The sequence below is a fragment of the Amblyomma americanum genome, chromosome 4 (assembly GCF_052857255.1).
Source record: "Amblyomma americanum isolate KBUSLIRL-KWMA chromosome 4, ASM5285725v1, whole genome shotgun sequence".
Classification (NCBI taxonomy): domain Eukaryota; kingdom Metazoa; phylum Arthropoda; class Arachnida; order Ixodida; family Ixodidae; genus Amblyomma; species Amblyomma americanum.
In genome coordinates this window covers 36,517,046-36,530,735 of record NC_135500.1, presented here as the reverse complement: position 1 = coordinate 36,530,735, position 13,690 = coordinate 36,517,046, and the positions used below count along the sequence as shown (strand labels likewise).

General features: G+C 45.3%; 1 protein-coding gene across 1 annotated transcript in view; it reads right to left on the bottom strand.

Annotated features, from left to right (window-relative positions):
* The window catches only part of LOC144129458 (uncharacterized), a 48,575-nt gene extending 40,980 nt beyond the window's left edge, over positions 1-7,595 (bottom strand). The window contains exons 1-3 of the mRNA XM_077663638.1: positions 7,572-7,595; positions 6,727-6,968; positions 3,954-4,191 (exon numbers count right to left, since the gene is read on the bottom strand). Of these exons, the coding sequence (XP_077519764.1) occupies positions 3,954-4,191; positions 6,727-6,968; positions 7,572-7,595 (504 nt within the window). The remainder of the gene's footprint in view (positions 1-3,953; positions 4,192-6,726; positions 6,969-7,571) is intronic.
* Between the last annotated feature and the right edge of the window lie 6,095 nt (positions 7,596-13,690).

Sequence of the window (13,690 nt, the reverse complement as noted above, 5' to 3'; positions counted from 1 at the left end):
TTCTCGCTCCTTCTTGCTGACAAGGACGAAGGTTTTGTTGAGCTGGATAGGGATGCGTACATGTCAAAAGCATCGGAAGCTGTTCTTGCTGTGTTTGATGAACGCAATGATATGTCGATTGCCAAGGTCATGAGCAAAGCAAAAAAACTTGTCAATAAGCTGAAATTAAATACGCTGTCAAGTAAGATAAACAGCAGCTCTAAATCCTTGTTGGAATTGTTTTTCACAGCCAAAACCCGTAAACCAGAGTAGCCGTTCCGCGTAATAGTCTCCGCAAATGGAACATGGCAGCAGCATGTAGCGAAATTTCTGCAGAAGAAACTGAATGGTTTGTCAATATATGATCCTGTTAGAGTAAATCGCTTGGACGATATGATAGATTTGTTGAAATGCAACTAGTATAAGAAGGTTCGTGGATTTTCAGCCTATGTAAAGGATCTGTATACACCTTGCCTCAAGAAGAAGTTCTGTCATCTGTAAACGACCTCACTGACCAACATGGCGCTATAGCGTTTCAAAATGAGTGCGGTATTTTCATTGGTGGCTTCCTCGAATTGCTTTCATTCTATCTTGTCTCGACGTTTGCGGAATGCAAAGACGAGGTTTTCATTCAAAATGATGGAATCTGCACCTTTAGCACCTTTTCTTAGGGATGTGCTCCTGGCTTCACGCGACAGAATGTCGAAAGAGCGTTTTAACAGGTCCAGTGCTTGTCGCATTTTTATATTTGCATACGACTACTTGGTGTTTTTAGACTTTGACAACCTCGATTTCGAGCAGCAGTTGCATGACGTCCTGTCGGTATATTTAGATTGCCTTAATCCATTGATGTTAACACACGAAGTACCAGTAGATTATTTTATTAGGTTTTTACATCTTTCGCTTCATTTTACTTCATCTCATGTTTGTTGGGCTTTTGAACCCCGGGGTGCAAAGCCAATCTTGCCTCTTTCATCAGCTCATTCAAAGCTGGCGAAGAGAGCAATTGTTTATTCTGTGCTTTACAATGCTGTAAAGAAATGCTGTGTGTACAGGTTGGAGCTCAGCGTCTGCAATCAACTAAACGCCTGACAAAGGCTGCCTACCCCCAGAGGTTTTAAGTTCTGTTGCAGAGAAACTGCAGGAAAAGTTCAGATTCGATAGGATAGGTGAAGCGAGACAAGAGGAAACGAAAAGGATTGCCGTGGTACCGTATCTGCAGCAAGTCTCGCGCAACTTGAAAAGAATTTGGAAACATGCTGCGGTCGAAGTTGTCTTCACGGCGCCTAAGCGACTGTCTAGCCTTGTCAAAAAAAAAAAAATCAGTGGAAAGAGAACCAAGTAGCTGCTTGATTAGGCCCGCGAAAGAATTGGCGCCTTGCCAGGAAGGAGTAATTTATTCTCTGCCTCTGTCATGCGGCAAGTGTTACATCGGCCAAACTCGCAGATGTAACACCGGTCGATGTGTCAACGAAAAATTGAAGGAGCACGAATATATTGTCTCTCGTGTCGCCATCACATGCCACGTAGCAAAACACTGGAGACACTGAAAAGACGACGAAGACGATGAAGGCAACGAGGACACCAAAATCTGTTTTCCACTGTATGAGGAATGCACTGTTATAGCAAAGAACCGCGACTCTCTAGCAAGGGAAATAATAGAAGCCCACCTGATAGCTAGGAACTCAAAAAAATGTGTCAGTACTCCCTCTGTAGCGCTGCCAGATAAGGAACATCGTTACGTTGATTGTGAACGCTAACTTGTGCGTGCTGTAACGCTGACATTTTTTGCCAAGTATGACACTTGCCTGTTGACACGTGCTTGATGAACTGGCGTTTTTAGATTTCACGCGTCAAGCGTGCTTGTATCCTTCCGGCCACCAGGGCAGTATTTATACTGCTTGGCGGCCAATAAATGTTTTAGTTGTTAGTCAGCGCTCTGTGTTGTGCTTGTGTCCCTTCTTCTCTGTCCCTTCTGTCGCGCTGTTATGGATCATCAGGAGGAAAACGGTCTCCATGTAAAGAAGAGGGAATGGGAATAGCATGGGAAACTTATCCAGAGGGTGTTTACTGTGTAGGGAGGATAGCATTGCGAGCGCGCAAGTAGGGGCAACCGATGAGTTGTTGCCAAGGTAACCGCACAGAAGGTAGTTGCTCGGAATAAAGAAGGAAAGTTTCCGTGGAAATAGTAGGGAATGCAAAGAGCCCAGTAATCTTAACCGAAGGGTGGTTAGTGTGGAAGGAGGCTTGTATTGGGAGAGCGCAAGTAGGCGCAACCGGCGAGTGGTTTCCACTGGAAACATGTAATCCAAAGATGCACCAACTTGCCCAGAAAGACGTTCTTTTATGCAGAATGTAATTAGTCGAAAAGGACGAGGAAGGCGGTTTCCATGTAAATATCAGGGAATGGAAAGAGCTTAGGAAACTTAAACGGAGGGTGCATACTGTAGGAGGAGGATTGCATTGCGAGAGCGCAAGTTAGGCACACCAATGAGAGGCCACGAGACCTAACCGGAGGGTAGTTACCTTAAAATAATGAGTTTTAATAATGGTTTATGGGGGTTTAATGTCCCAAAGGGACGCAAGCTGTGAGGGACGCCGTATTGAAGGGCTCCGGAAATTTCGACGACCTGGAGTTCTTTGACGTGCACTGACATCGCACAGTACACGGGCCTCTAGAATTTTGCCTCCATCGAAATTCGACCTCCGCGGTCGGGATCGAACCCGCTTCCTTCGGGTTCGATCAACCGCGGCGGCAATAATGAGAAGGTTTACCGTGGGAGTTGAAGGGTATGGCGCTTATAGTGAAACGTCCTGGAAAGGAAAGCTAACCGCAAAAGGAGTTTGCGGGGAAAAGTAGAAAGAGGGTTCTAGAAACATACGGATATGAAATCGCTCTTATATTCTGTGCCTCAGCTCGTCGCAAAATATTATCTTAACAGATATCGCTGAATCTGGTGTTATGTAGAGGTAACCGTGTTGTCAATTTTTTCGTGAGTAAATCTGTAAAACGGATGCTTGGGCGAGTTGGTAAGTCATTTTAAAACAGTACAGCGCGCCATTTGACAGGGACTACGTCGAAGACACGAACAGAGGAGCGCTGAACTTGCAACTGATGTTTATTGCTTGGAACGAGGCATATTTATTTATTTATTTATTCAAAATACCCCCAAAGGCCCTCATTTGAGGGTACAGTTCCAACAAAAAGAAGAAAACACAGACCTCTTCATAGATTCAAGTCATTCAAACATGCTGCACTGAACAAGGACGATAACTAAGATCATCATTCCCCCCCTCCCTTGTTCTTTGGAATGCCAGTTCTTTGGAACCAATCAATAAAGAGGGGCTGCTGACGCAGGCATCTTTTGACCAGGCGATGTGCGCTGCTTCAATTATTTCACGTGTTAGTTGGCTACTGTGCTTGCTTAAAACTTGTGTGCGAGTGAAGTCAGGGTGGCAAGTTTTGCTGTCACAGTCTCTACAGTGGATTCGCTCGTCTGTGTCGTGTCTTCCTCGTAGTCCCTGTCAAAGTGCGCGCTGTTCTGTTTTGAATCTGTAAGTTTGTTTTCGTTTCTGCGATAACAGAACCGCTAGTTACTAAATACTAGAGGTTCATCAGTACGTGTTAACCGTCGCTCTCGATTCCCGGACATAATTTTCTTTTCTGAGACGACCGAGCTTTAACGGCGCTTATACGCTGCTGTTGCGTGGTGTAACAAACATTGCCGTTTTTGTCAAGAGTGCCTGGGCTGCCCTTACCGCTTCTCATGCTGTTAGTTGGGTTATGATTTAGATGAGGAGGGTGATGGGATAGGTTCACATCACTCAGGTCATCTTCGCAGCTGACGCGACCTGGCGACCGCAGCGTCGCCGCTCTCCCTCGAGCTCGTTTTTTTCTGTGGTTACGGCGTCGTGGCTACTTTTGATAAAGATGACACGTGCGCACGCGTGTGTCGTCTGGCTGGGCCACTCACGTGGTCTCCGCGGGCTTTGCGCTGCAGGACGTACTCAGCTGAGCCCGTCTTGTTGACAAGACAGGGCCGCACTGCGCCGACCGCGAGAGCGGCGCCCAGCCGCTCGGCGCTGTCCAGCGACTGCGGGGCCGGCGGGGCGCGCAGTTCCGTGATAAGTTTAGAGCGCAGGCCCGTCAGCAGTGCCACGGCCGACAGCAGCCACACGGAGATGAGGAGCCGCGCCGCGCTCAGGCCGCCCCTGCACGCCGGAAGTGCAATACAGATCGCTGATTTGATAATATTTGTTGAACTAATAGTTGGTTAATTCTTAGTTTACACAGAACAAGGCTGGACAAGTCTCGTGAAGTCGTCACGATGCATACCTTTTTAAAGCTTAAGATTAAGAAGGTAGCTTGTCTTTTATATGGGGTAATAATAGAGAGTGGTGACATCCTATATAAGATGCTTCTACGAGTCTGCTGTGATGATTTTCGTTCGCCTCTGTGCTAATGAATCTATCTGTTTCACCATCAGTCTAAATTACTCTTGCGTGTATAGTCTGCAGAAGACCCTTACAAAATTCGCCGTCCTCCTGGCTTCTCACGCCTATGAAAACGCCTATGGAAACACCCGCGGCCGAGACCCACTACACTCGCTGCACTCGGACCAATCACGCTCGCAACATTTGACCGTGACGGAGCAACCACTCCCAACAGCACCCCGATGGATTGGCGCGCAGCGGCGACAGAGGAGGATGGCGAGAGTACGTGAAGCACCCATGGCGACGCAGCTAACTGACCGAATAGGATTTCTGATGCCCCTGTTAAGGTTTATTCAATTATAGATCATATTCAATTTGACCATTTTTTCCATTCTAGATGCCCGTCGATGCAGCTTTATCTTTTATTGTGTCTTGCTGTGGTCCTTCTCATCAACTGCAGCAATGGCTGTAATGCCGTCGATTTAACTCAGCAAGCATGTCGACTAAAATCGCCAGCTAAAACATATTATGTTCTAAGTTCCTATATTGATGAGCTTCTTAGCAGCGGCGAATTAAGAATGTTACGAGCGAACACATAAACATCGTGCACCCACGCGACAGCAAGCGTGCCTAGTGTTACTGTATATGCTCCCTCAGGGAGCAGAGTTGCGCGACTGTTTCCTCGCGCCGCTCTTGACGCCATTCGCCGAGCGGCCGTCACGTGATTCCGCTGACGACGTTTGTTCTATTTTGAAGTGGAGGAGCCGACTTTCCAGGCGCAAAGCCGGGTCCTCGCCAGCCCCAGTACCTTCTCGCCTGCCATCGTGATCGGACGCGTCCGGTGCAGTCGGCTGCGGTGTGTTCCCGCCTTTTCCGTGCGTTACAGTTGTATATATTTTGATAGTGTGCAGTGACGGCAGCCTAGTCTGATAAAAGTTACAGTTCAATATAAATTATAAATTGTTCAGCAGGCACGCTCAAACTCCATGCGGCGACTCATGTTTGCCATCAACAAATTATCTTCGTTTTTCCTGCAACGCTACAAGTTTCAAATGAAAATGTGAACAAAGGTTTTGTTCCTAACCTAACTGTACGTGACAGAGCATTTCTCATGTGCAGCCGCTGCCAGCCTGTCTGCTTATTCTGCTGCCACCTCCAGCATTTTGCGGAAATGGTTTGTTTCGTGAAATAAAGAATGTGTGACAAGCAAACTGTATGTGAAATTTTGTTCTAGTCCCAGTCAACTACACAGAAGTGGGAGGCCAGTCTCTCTGCATGAGAAAAAGCTTTGCCCAGGCTATTTAACTATTTTATTTGTTAAGAATACCCTTAAGGTTCCACTGACAAGGATGTAAACACTGGAGGAGAGGGGAACAAAAATAGCATGAAATACTTGAAAGCAAAATTGGATATTCTGATAATTAGTTTTCCTTGAGTAAAAGCATGGAGCAGTCCAAAACAAAGATATTTCAGAATGCAGTGAAGGTACATATATTTCAAGTAGGTCAAGAGAAAACGCTATAGTGTTTAGGGAAAAACGAGCAAATTACAGCACCAGAAAGAGATACACATCACTTTTCGAGATCCTTGGAATCTATTAAAGAAGTACGGCACGTGATGTGTTTGGCTTGAAAAGATGACCATATCATAGGAAAAATGCAATGGAGGGCTAGAAGTCAGAGCGACAAATGATAAGTATATTTTCTGAAAGATAAGCGCGCGAGTTTGCGATATCTGTGCCTTTGGTTGGTTAGATTTACTTGCGTGCAAAATGCATTGCTTTATACTGCCCACATTCACATCGTATGCAGCGTGGTTTCACAAGCTTCGTGCAACATCGGCGGTCGCAACCCTAAAGAATAATGTATTTCAATGTGGTTCTGCAGGGAGATGCAATGCCGCACTTCTCTTCATCGCACAACTCACGCAGGTTTTTCATTTTCAAGCATTTCTGCGCCATTAATGTCCGTACTGCGAGCTATCGCTGTCATTCCGCGATCTTTCGGTCGTGCTGTATGATATTTTCGGCAAATCAGATTATTTTTCGGCGTTTTTTTCAACGAAGTATGATGGGCTTAGTATCGATCCCTGAGCACTGAGACAGTAAAAGGAAAAAAGGATGCCCGCAATCCAGCGCCATTTGTAAGCTTTTCAAAAAAAAAAGCGAACTGCTCCACAACGCCAGCACAGTCATGATCCCAGCGCCTGTGCGCTCGAGGAGCTGCTTTCCCGCACAGCCTGGAACAAAATGGCGGACCTTCGCGCAACTCTGCTCCCTGCGGGAGCATATACAGGAACACTAAGCGTGCCTACCTTTTCCTGCCATCTGGTGGCCACACTGCTGACCTCGCTCTGCCGGGAACTGGCCGGCGACGATGACGGCGACCGCCTTCGGGCGAGGACTGCCGTGTGCGCTGGTGCGCGGTGGCGACCAGGTTGTCGCGCCAGTCGATCGGCTGGCCGAAGCACAGCGCCACAAGGCTAGCCGCCAACGAGAGGGACTCCGCCGCATTTCGTCTCAAGACCTTGCCTCGGCGTTCAGGGACCGCATCACTCTGAAGCAGAACCAAGCCCAGTGAGCTCGTTAGCCGGCGCCTGTTCGCTGAGCATTGCTTCTCAAAGTTATCAGCGGTTATGGTGCTCGGCTGCTGACCCGAAAGGCGTGAGTTCGATCTCGGCCGCGGCGGTCGCATTTCGATGGAAGCTTACCCCCGTACTGTACAATGTCAGTGCGCATCAAAAATGCCAGGTGGTCGAAATATCCGGAGTCCTTTTCTATTACGGCCTCCCACATAGCCTTAGTAGCATTGCGACATTAAACCTTATGAAACCAAACAATTAAAAACCGGTCTTCAGACAAGAAAAAACAAACTTAGAGAGACTCAACGCTGCTGGGCCGAAGGTGGAGCGATGGCTCTGACGATATAAGACACAACACTGGTTTCAATGTTGTTATATTTCCCTTGCCCGGTCTGGAGCTTTGACTGTGGGCGACCGGGCGTTGCAGTAAACACACCAGCGTTCCGTTGAACGTATCAAAGAGCACCAGCGTTCTATGCAGAACCCTCATTCATGCCCTGTGCATGCGATGCTGGCAGACGCTTTCCCGCTCCATTCGGTCAAGGAGTGTGACGTCACGGAGGGAGTGCGCAGCACACCTGGGACGCCTCCTTTCCTCCCATGTTCTTCGAAACGCGGCGACGGCGACCAAGCGCACATCTGCCGGAGCTCTCCGCGGCAGCGCGCGCATGCGCACTGCGGCAACTGCCCTCCTCCTCTCTGCGCCGCGCGCGATGTACCTCCTCTCTACAGCGGCTGGGACGCGCGGCTTACGTGACTAGAAACACGTGTGGCTCTTCAGAGGACAAATTGCGGAGCCAGAGCTCGTACCCTGAAACTCGCCGGAGGGGCTTCATGATAGGAATAGAGCTATCGCTATGAAAGAAGCGTGGCGAAACAGCTCACTGAGCCGCGTCGCGCATCTTTACTTTCTTGCCTTCCAGAATTACGCTAAAGTTAAATAAACTGCGTCAGCTTGATGACGCTATAGGCGTTGTAGAGTCGATTAGGGCCAATGCAGCTCAGTGGAGGCAAAAGAAAATAATGCTTTACCCAAGAAAACGTGGCACGCGGCAGGCACGAGCCGGACATTCTTATTGGTGTTGTTCAGCCCAAAGACATAGCGACAGTCCACCTGGTGCGAAGAAAACATGCGCGCCTACCAAACCAGGGAGCCAGTCACTCTGACAAGTTTTTCATTGGAAAGAACCAGTTCGCATTACAGTGCTCGGTTATAAAGGTGAATAAGAAGCACACTGGTCACCATGCAATTTATGGCTAGGCCCTATCCTCCCCTTTCATCCTTGTATAGCATTGTTACCTTGCCAATTTATGGGAATAATTCTTTTTTGTTATTCCCTGGAAAAGGACAGGGGTAATTGGAGAGACATAGGAGAGGCCTTTGCCCTGCAGTGGGTGATTCAGGCTGATGATGATAATGATGATGTTATTGAACGTTCGAAGTTTTCTCCTTAAGAAATAGGTTGGCACCTATTGATACTTGGCCGGCAAAAAAAGCGCAGTTATTGATGATAAAAATTGCATCTAAAAATTTTCACGACACTCGATTCACATCGCCGTTGTGAGGTGAACGGCGGTGCTGCCTTGGCTCTTTGATCGGCGATTTAAAAAGATGGTCGATTTTCGTAGTCAAGCTAAATGCGAATGAGGTACGCTAGCAGTTCGCTTTTCATTTTTGTTTGGATAGCGATAGTGGGTTAAGGTCCATATATGCGGAATTCGTCATTCTCTACATTCCTACATCCCCAGGAATTTGCCTGCCAATCCTGGCGCAGTGTTGCAGCTGTCAAACGATGCGCCACTGCACGTCTATGGTATAGGTGCAGTAATGGATGGGTTGCTTGGGTTGCTTGGATTCGGCTGCGATCAAAGTTGTTCTTCCCGAGCCGCCTCTCACGATTAATTGAGCTGCCGCCTGACACAGTGGGCAGGGTGCCCACAACTCGGTGGGCAGGTGAGCATCCTGCCACAATACCGGCTTCAGACGCACGGACGGATCGACGGACCGACAGACAGACAGACAACGGCTAAATGCGGGGAATGACGACTAGAAGTGCGAACTGAAAAACTGTGTCGACGCGCACAGTTTATGAGCGTTATCGACCGGCGGTAACGATACCTGTATGTTATTTTTGTCTTTTTGAAGCTTATATATATGGTTTACAGTGAAATCATCTTCGCTGTTGATAGAATGCCGCAGTGGATCGGCACAGACACCTGAAGTAATGTGGCAACTACGGTACTGTGCGGATTCAGAACGAAACAGACATAAAGGAGGAAAAATAATTTAAAAGTATCCAGGCTATACCTGTCGTCCACCCACAACTCATAAAAAGTTTCGATCTTCACGCAGAAAACAGGTGCTTGCATTGGCTACTGCCTTAAAGCAATTTTAAGGGGCATTTTCTATCATTTTGCAACAGAAAACACTGTAGCTGCCGAGCAGGATTAGGCGTCGCAAAAATGGTTAGGTCTGATGACGGTTGCATGGTGCTACTACATTATAACAGTGAATGCCTACTTCTGTCACCGCTGTTGTTTGTGCGTTCAAAGATCGTGTCTGAACTTTTTTAATTGAAACATGAAGCTCAAAAACATGATATCAATTATTCTTGGCCCTCTCCCTCCATTTCTCATAGCATCATGTCTACAATTGCTATGAGCCCAAAGCTAATAAGCCCCTCCGCCCCATTTTTTTTTATTTGAAAATGAAACTGAGCACAATTCAATATGTACAATAATAACTGGACCCATAGCCAGGGGCTAGTTTCGGGTCCAACACAATACAATACAACATATTTGCAGCACGCGTAAACGAACATTTCTATTCCTAAAATGAAAATTAGAACGTTATAAGATTTGCGGAGAAAAAATACTGGAATACAAACAAAACGCTCACAAAAAACATATTTCTCTTCGAAACAAAAAGTAAAAATTCATACCATATACTTCACATATTCATCAGGAACATTTTGAGGGATTGTACAAAATTTGTTTCTGTTTTAACCTCATTAGGAATGCCATTCCAGATTAAAACTCCATTGAATTCTAATAATCTTTGCCCGTAAGTATTGTGACAGGCGGGCAAATTGAAATGTTTGCACTAGCAGCCCTAGTCTCCCTTTTAGGAGTTATAAAGATACTGTGGGGAAGCGGTTCATTGAGCTGTAGTATTTTATGAATTGTCTGGGCTATCTTTAATGCATACATGGAATGGAAAGGTAGAATGCCGATGGACTTGAAAAGTGGTTCAGTAGAGTCAGTATATTTTGAATAAGTAATTATTCTTATCGCTCTCTTCTGCAATCGGATTACAGGTTCGAGATATGTGGGGTATGTGTTACCCCATGACTCCATGCAGTAGATTAGCTGGCTTTGTATAAAAGCAAAGTAGAGTATTCAGAGTATAGAGAAATGAAAACATTCTCGCGCTTGTAATAAAATATGGCAACCATATGCCAGCTTTGAGCAAACTTGCTTTACTTGATTCTTCCAGTGCATATCAGAATCAAGATATACGCCAAGATATTTAAAACTGCTTACTTCTTGTATTGGCTGGTTATTTAAATACAAAGCAACATTTTGGTAGTTTAATTTTTTTCCCCTAGAGCGGAACAAAGTATATTTGGTTTTCTGAATGTTAACGGAGAGGTGGTTGTTAGTAAACCAGTTAAGAACCATTTCCATCTCTTCGTTTATCTTTTTGTTGAGTTCATCGATTGTGTCTCCTATAAATATTAAAGCTGTGTCATCAGCGTACATCACTGCTTGAGAATGTTTTAGTATAGACGGGAGGTCATTTACATAAAGCGAGAAAAACATTGGTCCCAGAACTGAGCCCTGTGGTACCCTAGTCAGCACGACCTGCGCCCCAGAAATCACGTTATTCATTACAACATGCTGTACGCGGTTTGTAAGGTAACTATTGAAAAAATCTAACATTTTCCCTCGGAAGCCATACTTACTGAGTTTATCAACAAGGATTGTATGATTAACCGTATCGAATGCCTTTTTAATATCTAAATACACCACTATGGCAATCTTATTATCGTTGAGGGCAGTATTTATCATTTGCGATAGGACAAGGACTGCGGATGCTGTTGATCTATGCGGCGTGAAGCCATGCTGACTTGGGCATATAATATTAAACTTACCTATAAATTTCTTTATGCGTATACATAGTATTTTTCAAAAACTGTATTGATGACACCAAGGACTGAAATTGGCCTGTAATTACTCGGTTCCGACAGTTCCCCTTCTTTATGGATAGGCACGGCTTTAGCTACATTTAGTCTTGCAGGAAATATTGAACATTCTATAGAGTGCGTAAATAGGTGTAATAGGTGCATGGCTAATATGTCAATATTATCTTTGATTATTTTTACTGGAATGGCGTCCAGACCCGGGGATTTGCTTACTTGAAGTGTGCTTACTACACTAACGATTTCGCCCAGCTCGAGCTCTTTCATTACAAAACTATTTATAACAGGGTTTATAAGATTGCTAGGATCAGTTATCGGGATCAGCTGCTGGGCTAAGAGAGGCCCGATATTTACAAAGTAATTGTTAAATATGTCCACCACATCCTGATCAATTACATCAGGTTGTACTTGTTGCTTAGAGGTAGGGCGAATAGCATCCTTTACGATGTTCCACATTTTCGCTGTATTTCCATTTGCTTGCTGAATAAGGAAGGAGTAATATTTCTTTTTTCTTTTTCTCATCATGGAGACTGTGGAATTCCTAAGGAGCTTAAATTGGGTTAGGTAGTATTCATTTCTTTTATTCTGTTTCCATTTTTTATACCAGTACTCTCTTTTCTTTAGATCACCAAGAATGGATTTTGTCATCCACGGGCAAACAGGTTTCTTGTAGTTTCTTATGCATGTTTTCTCACTACATTGTGCAATTATACTTTGAAGGGCGTCAATAAAATTGTTAAATTCTGTGTCAACATTACCGTCATATGCAGCAGAGAAATCTGTTCCAGTAAGTTGCGAAGTAAGCCATGATTTATTTTTTTATGATGTTTAGTGTGATTATGCTTCACACACTCTGGAGCCTTATTTTCCAGGGCAGCAAATATTGGCAAATGGCCGGAAATTGGAACAGAGCACACACCAGCACAAACAATGTCATCCCTGCTACAAAGGACATGGTCAATCACCTTGAATAAACAGCGCGAACAAAGACGAGCACAAAAGACAAGAAAGCGAACGACACGGCGCTTTTGTGCTCGTCTTTGTTCGCGCTGTTTATTCAAGATGCTTAACCAACTAGCCCGCCAAAACGTGTTAATGGTCAATCAGTGTACTTGTGGTGGTGGTAATCCGGGTGGGCTCAGCTATTAGATTATGTAAGTTGAAGGATTCCAGCAACAATGTGTAATCATTTTGTGTGTCTGATAACGAGATAACGAAGTAAGGGATGTTTCAAACCTTTCAGTGAAAGACCCCAGTGATGAACTTGGGGGGCGGTACACCACTCCAACTGTTATGCCATTTGCCAGTTTGATAAAGAGTGCTTCTATACAATCGTCGCTAACAGATGCTGAAGAAAGGGCCCGAAATGCAATGTTTCGTTTAATGAATAAGGCTACACCACCTCGTCTTGCATGCGACTCCCGTGGGAGTGACAATAATTTATAGCCGGGGATTGAAATGGTCTCATTTTTCCTCAACCAAGTTTCACTTAAAGCAATTAAATCGAAAGTAGACTTATGGCGAGAAATATATCCAGTCAGTTCATTGAGGTTTTTACGTAGGCTTCGAACATTACAGTGTAGAATTGAGAATGTGTCTCCGTTTTCTATCAGTTGGTCTATTTGAGAAATAGTGTACGGCATTTTCTGCCTTAAAAAAAAAACAAAAACAAAGAACACAAAACAAGATGCTACCCTTGATTCGGTCAGTCTACTCTCCCTAAGCCGTCCTCTGACGCAATGTGTAGGACAGACGACTTTTCCACTTTCCTCATCAAGATTTTCCCTTGTTCCACCCAAATGAGCTTCCAGCCTTTGTCTTTCTTGAGTTGCCGGGCTTTGGTGAGTAGACGTTTAGTTTCCACACAGAGATGCTCATTAATATACACTGGCTCCTCGCCCTCGAATCCCAGATCCCCGGAATTGATCCTTTTCTTCCTAGCAGCAGCAATCAATCTATTTCGGGCAGTCTTAGTACAAAACTTCACAATAACGTTAGGTTTACCCTTATCTTTCGACCGCACACGGTGAACCACATCGATGTCACCCTCCGAGACAGAGGCACCAAGGTTGAGCGCAATGTCCTCAACCGCCTTCCGCAGGTCTTCGTCTTTAACCATAGGTAGCCCCCGAATTTCAACGTTCATGCTCCTGCTATACTGCTTTAGTTCCACAATCTCCTTCCTGGCTTCTCTGAGTTCTTCGCTTAGCCGTTCGGTTTCTATTTTGCTACTGGCGTTCTGACTCTTCACCTCTTCAAGCTCTTGACGGAAGCCTTCAACATTCTTTCTGAAATTCTCAAATACACTGTTTATATGGTTCATGGATTCACAGGCGTCGGCAAGTTCCTTTCTCATCTCGGCATTTGAACTCGTCACTTTTGCTACATCGCTCTTCATTTCTTTGGCAAACACATCAAGCCTTACTACCAGATCTGTAAGGACATTTACAACTTCTTTTATACTATTAGGCTGCTTCTCTGTAATGGTTGCTGCA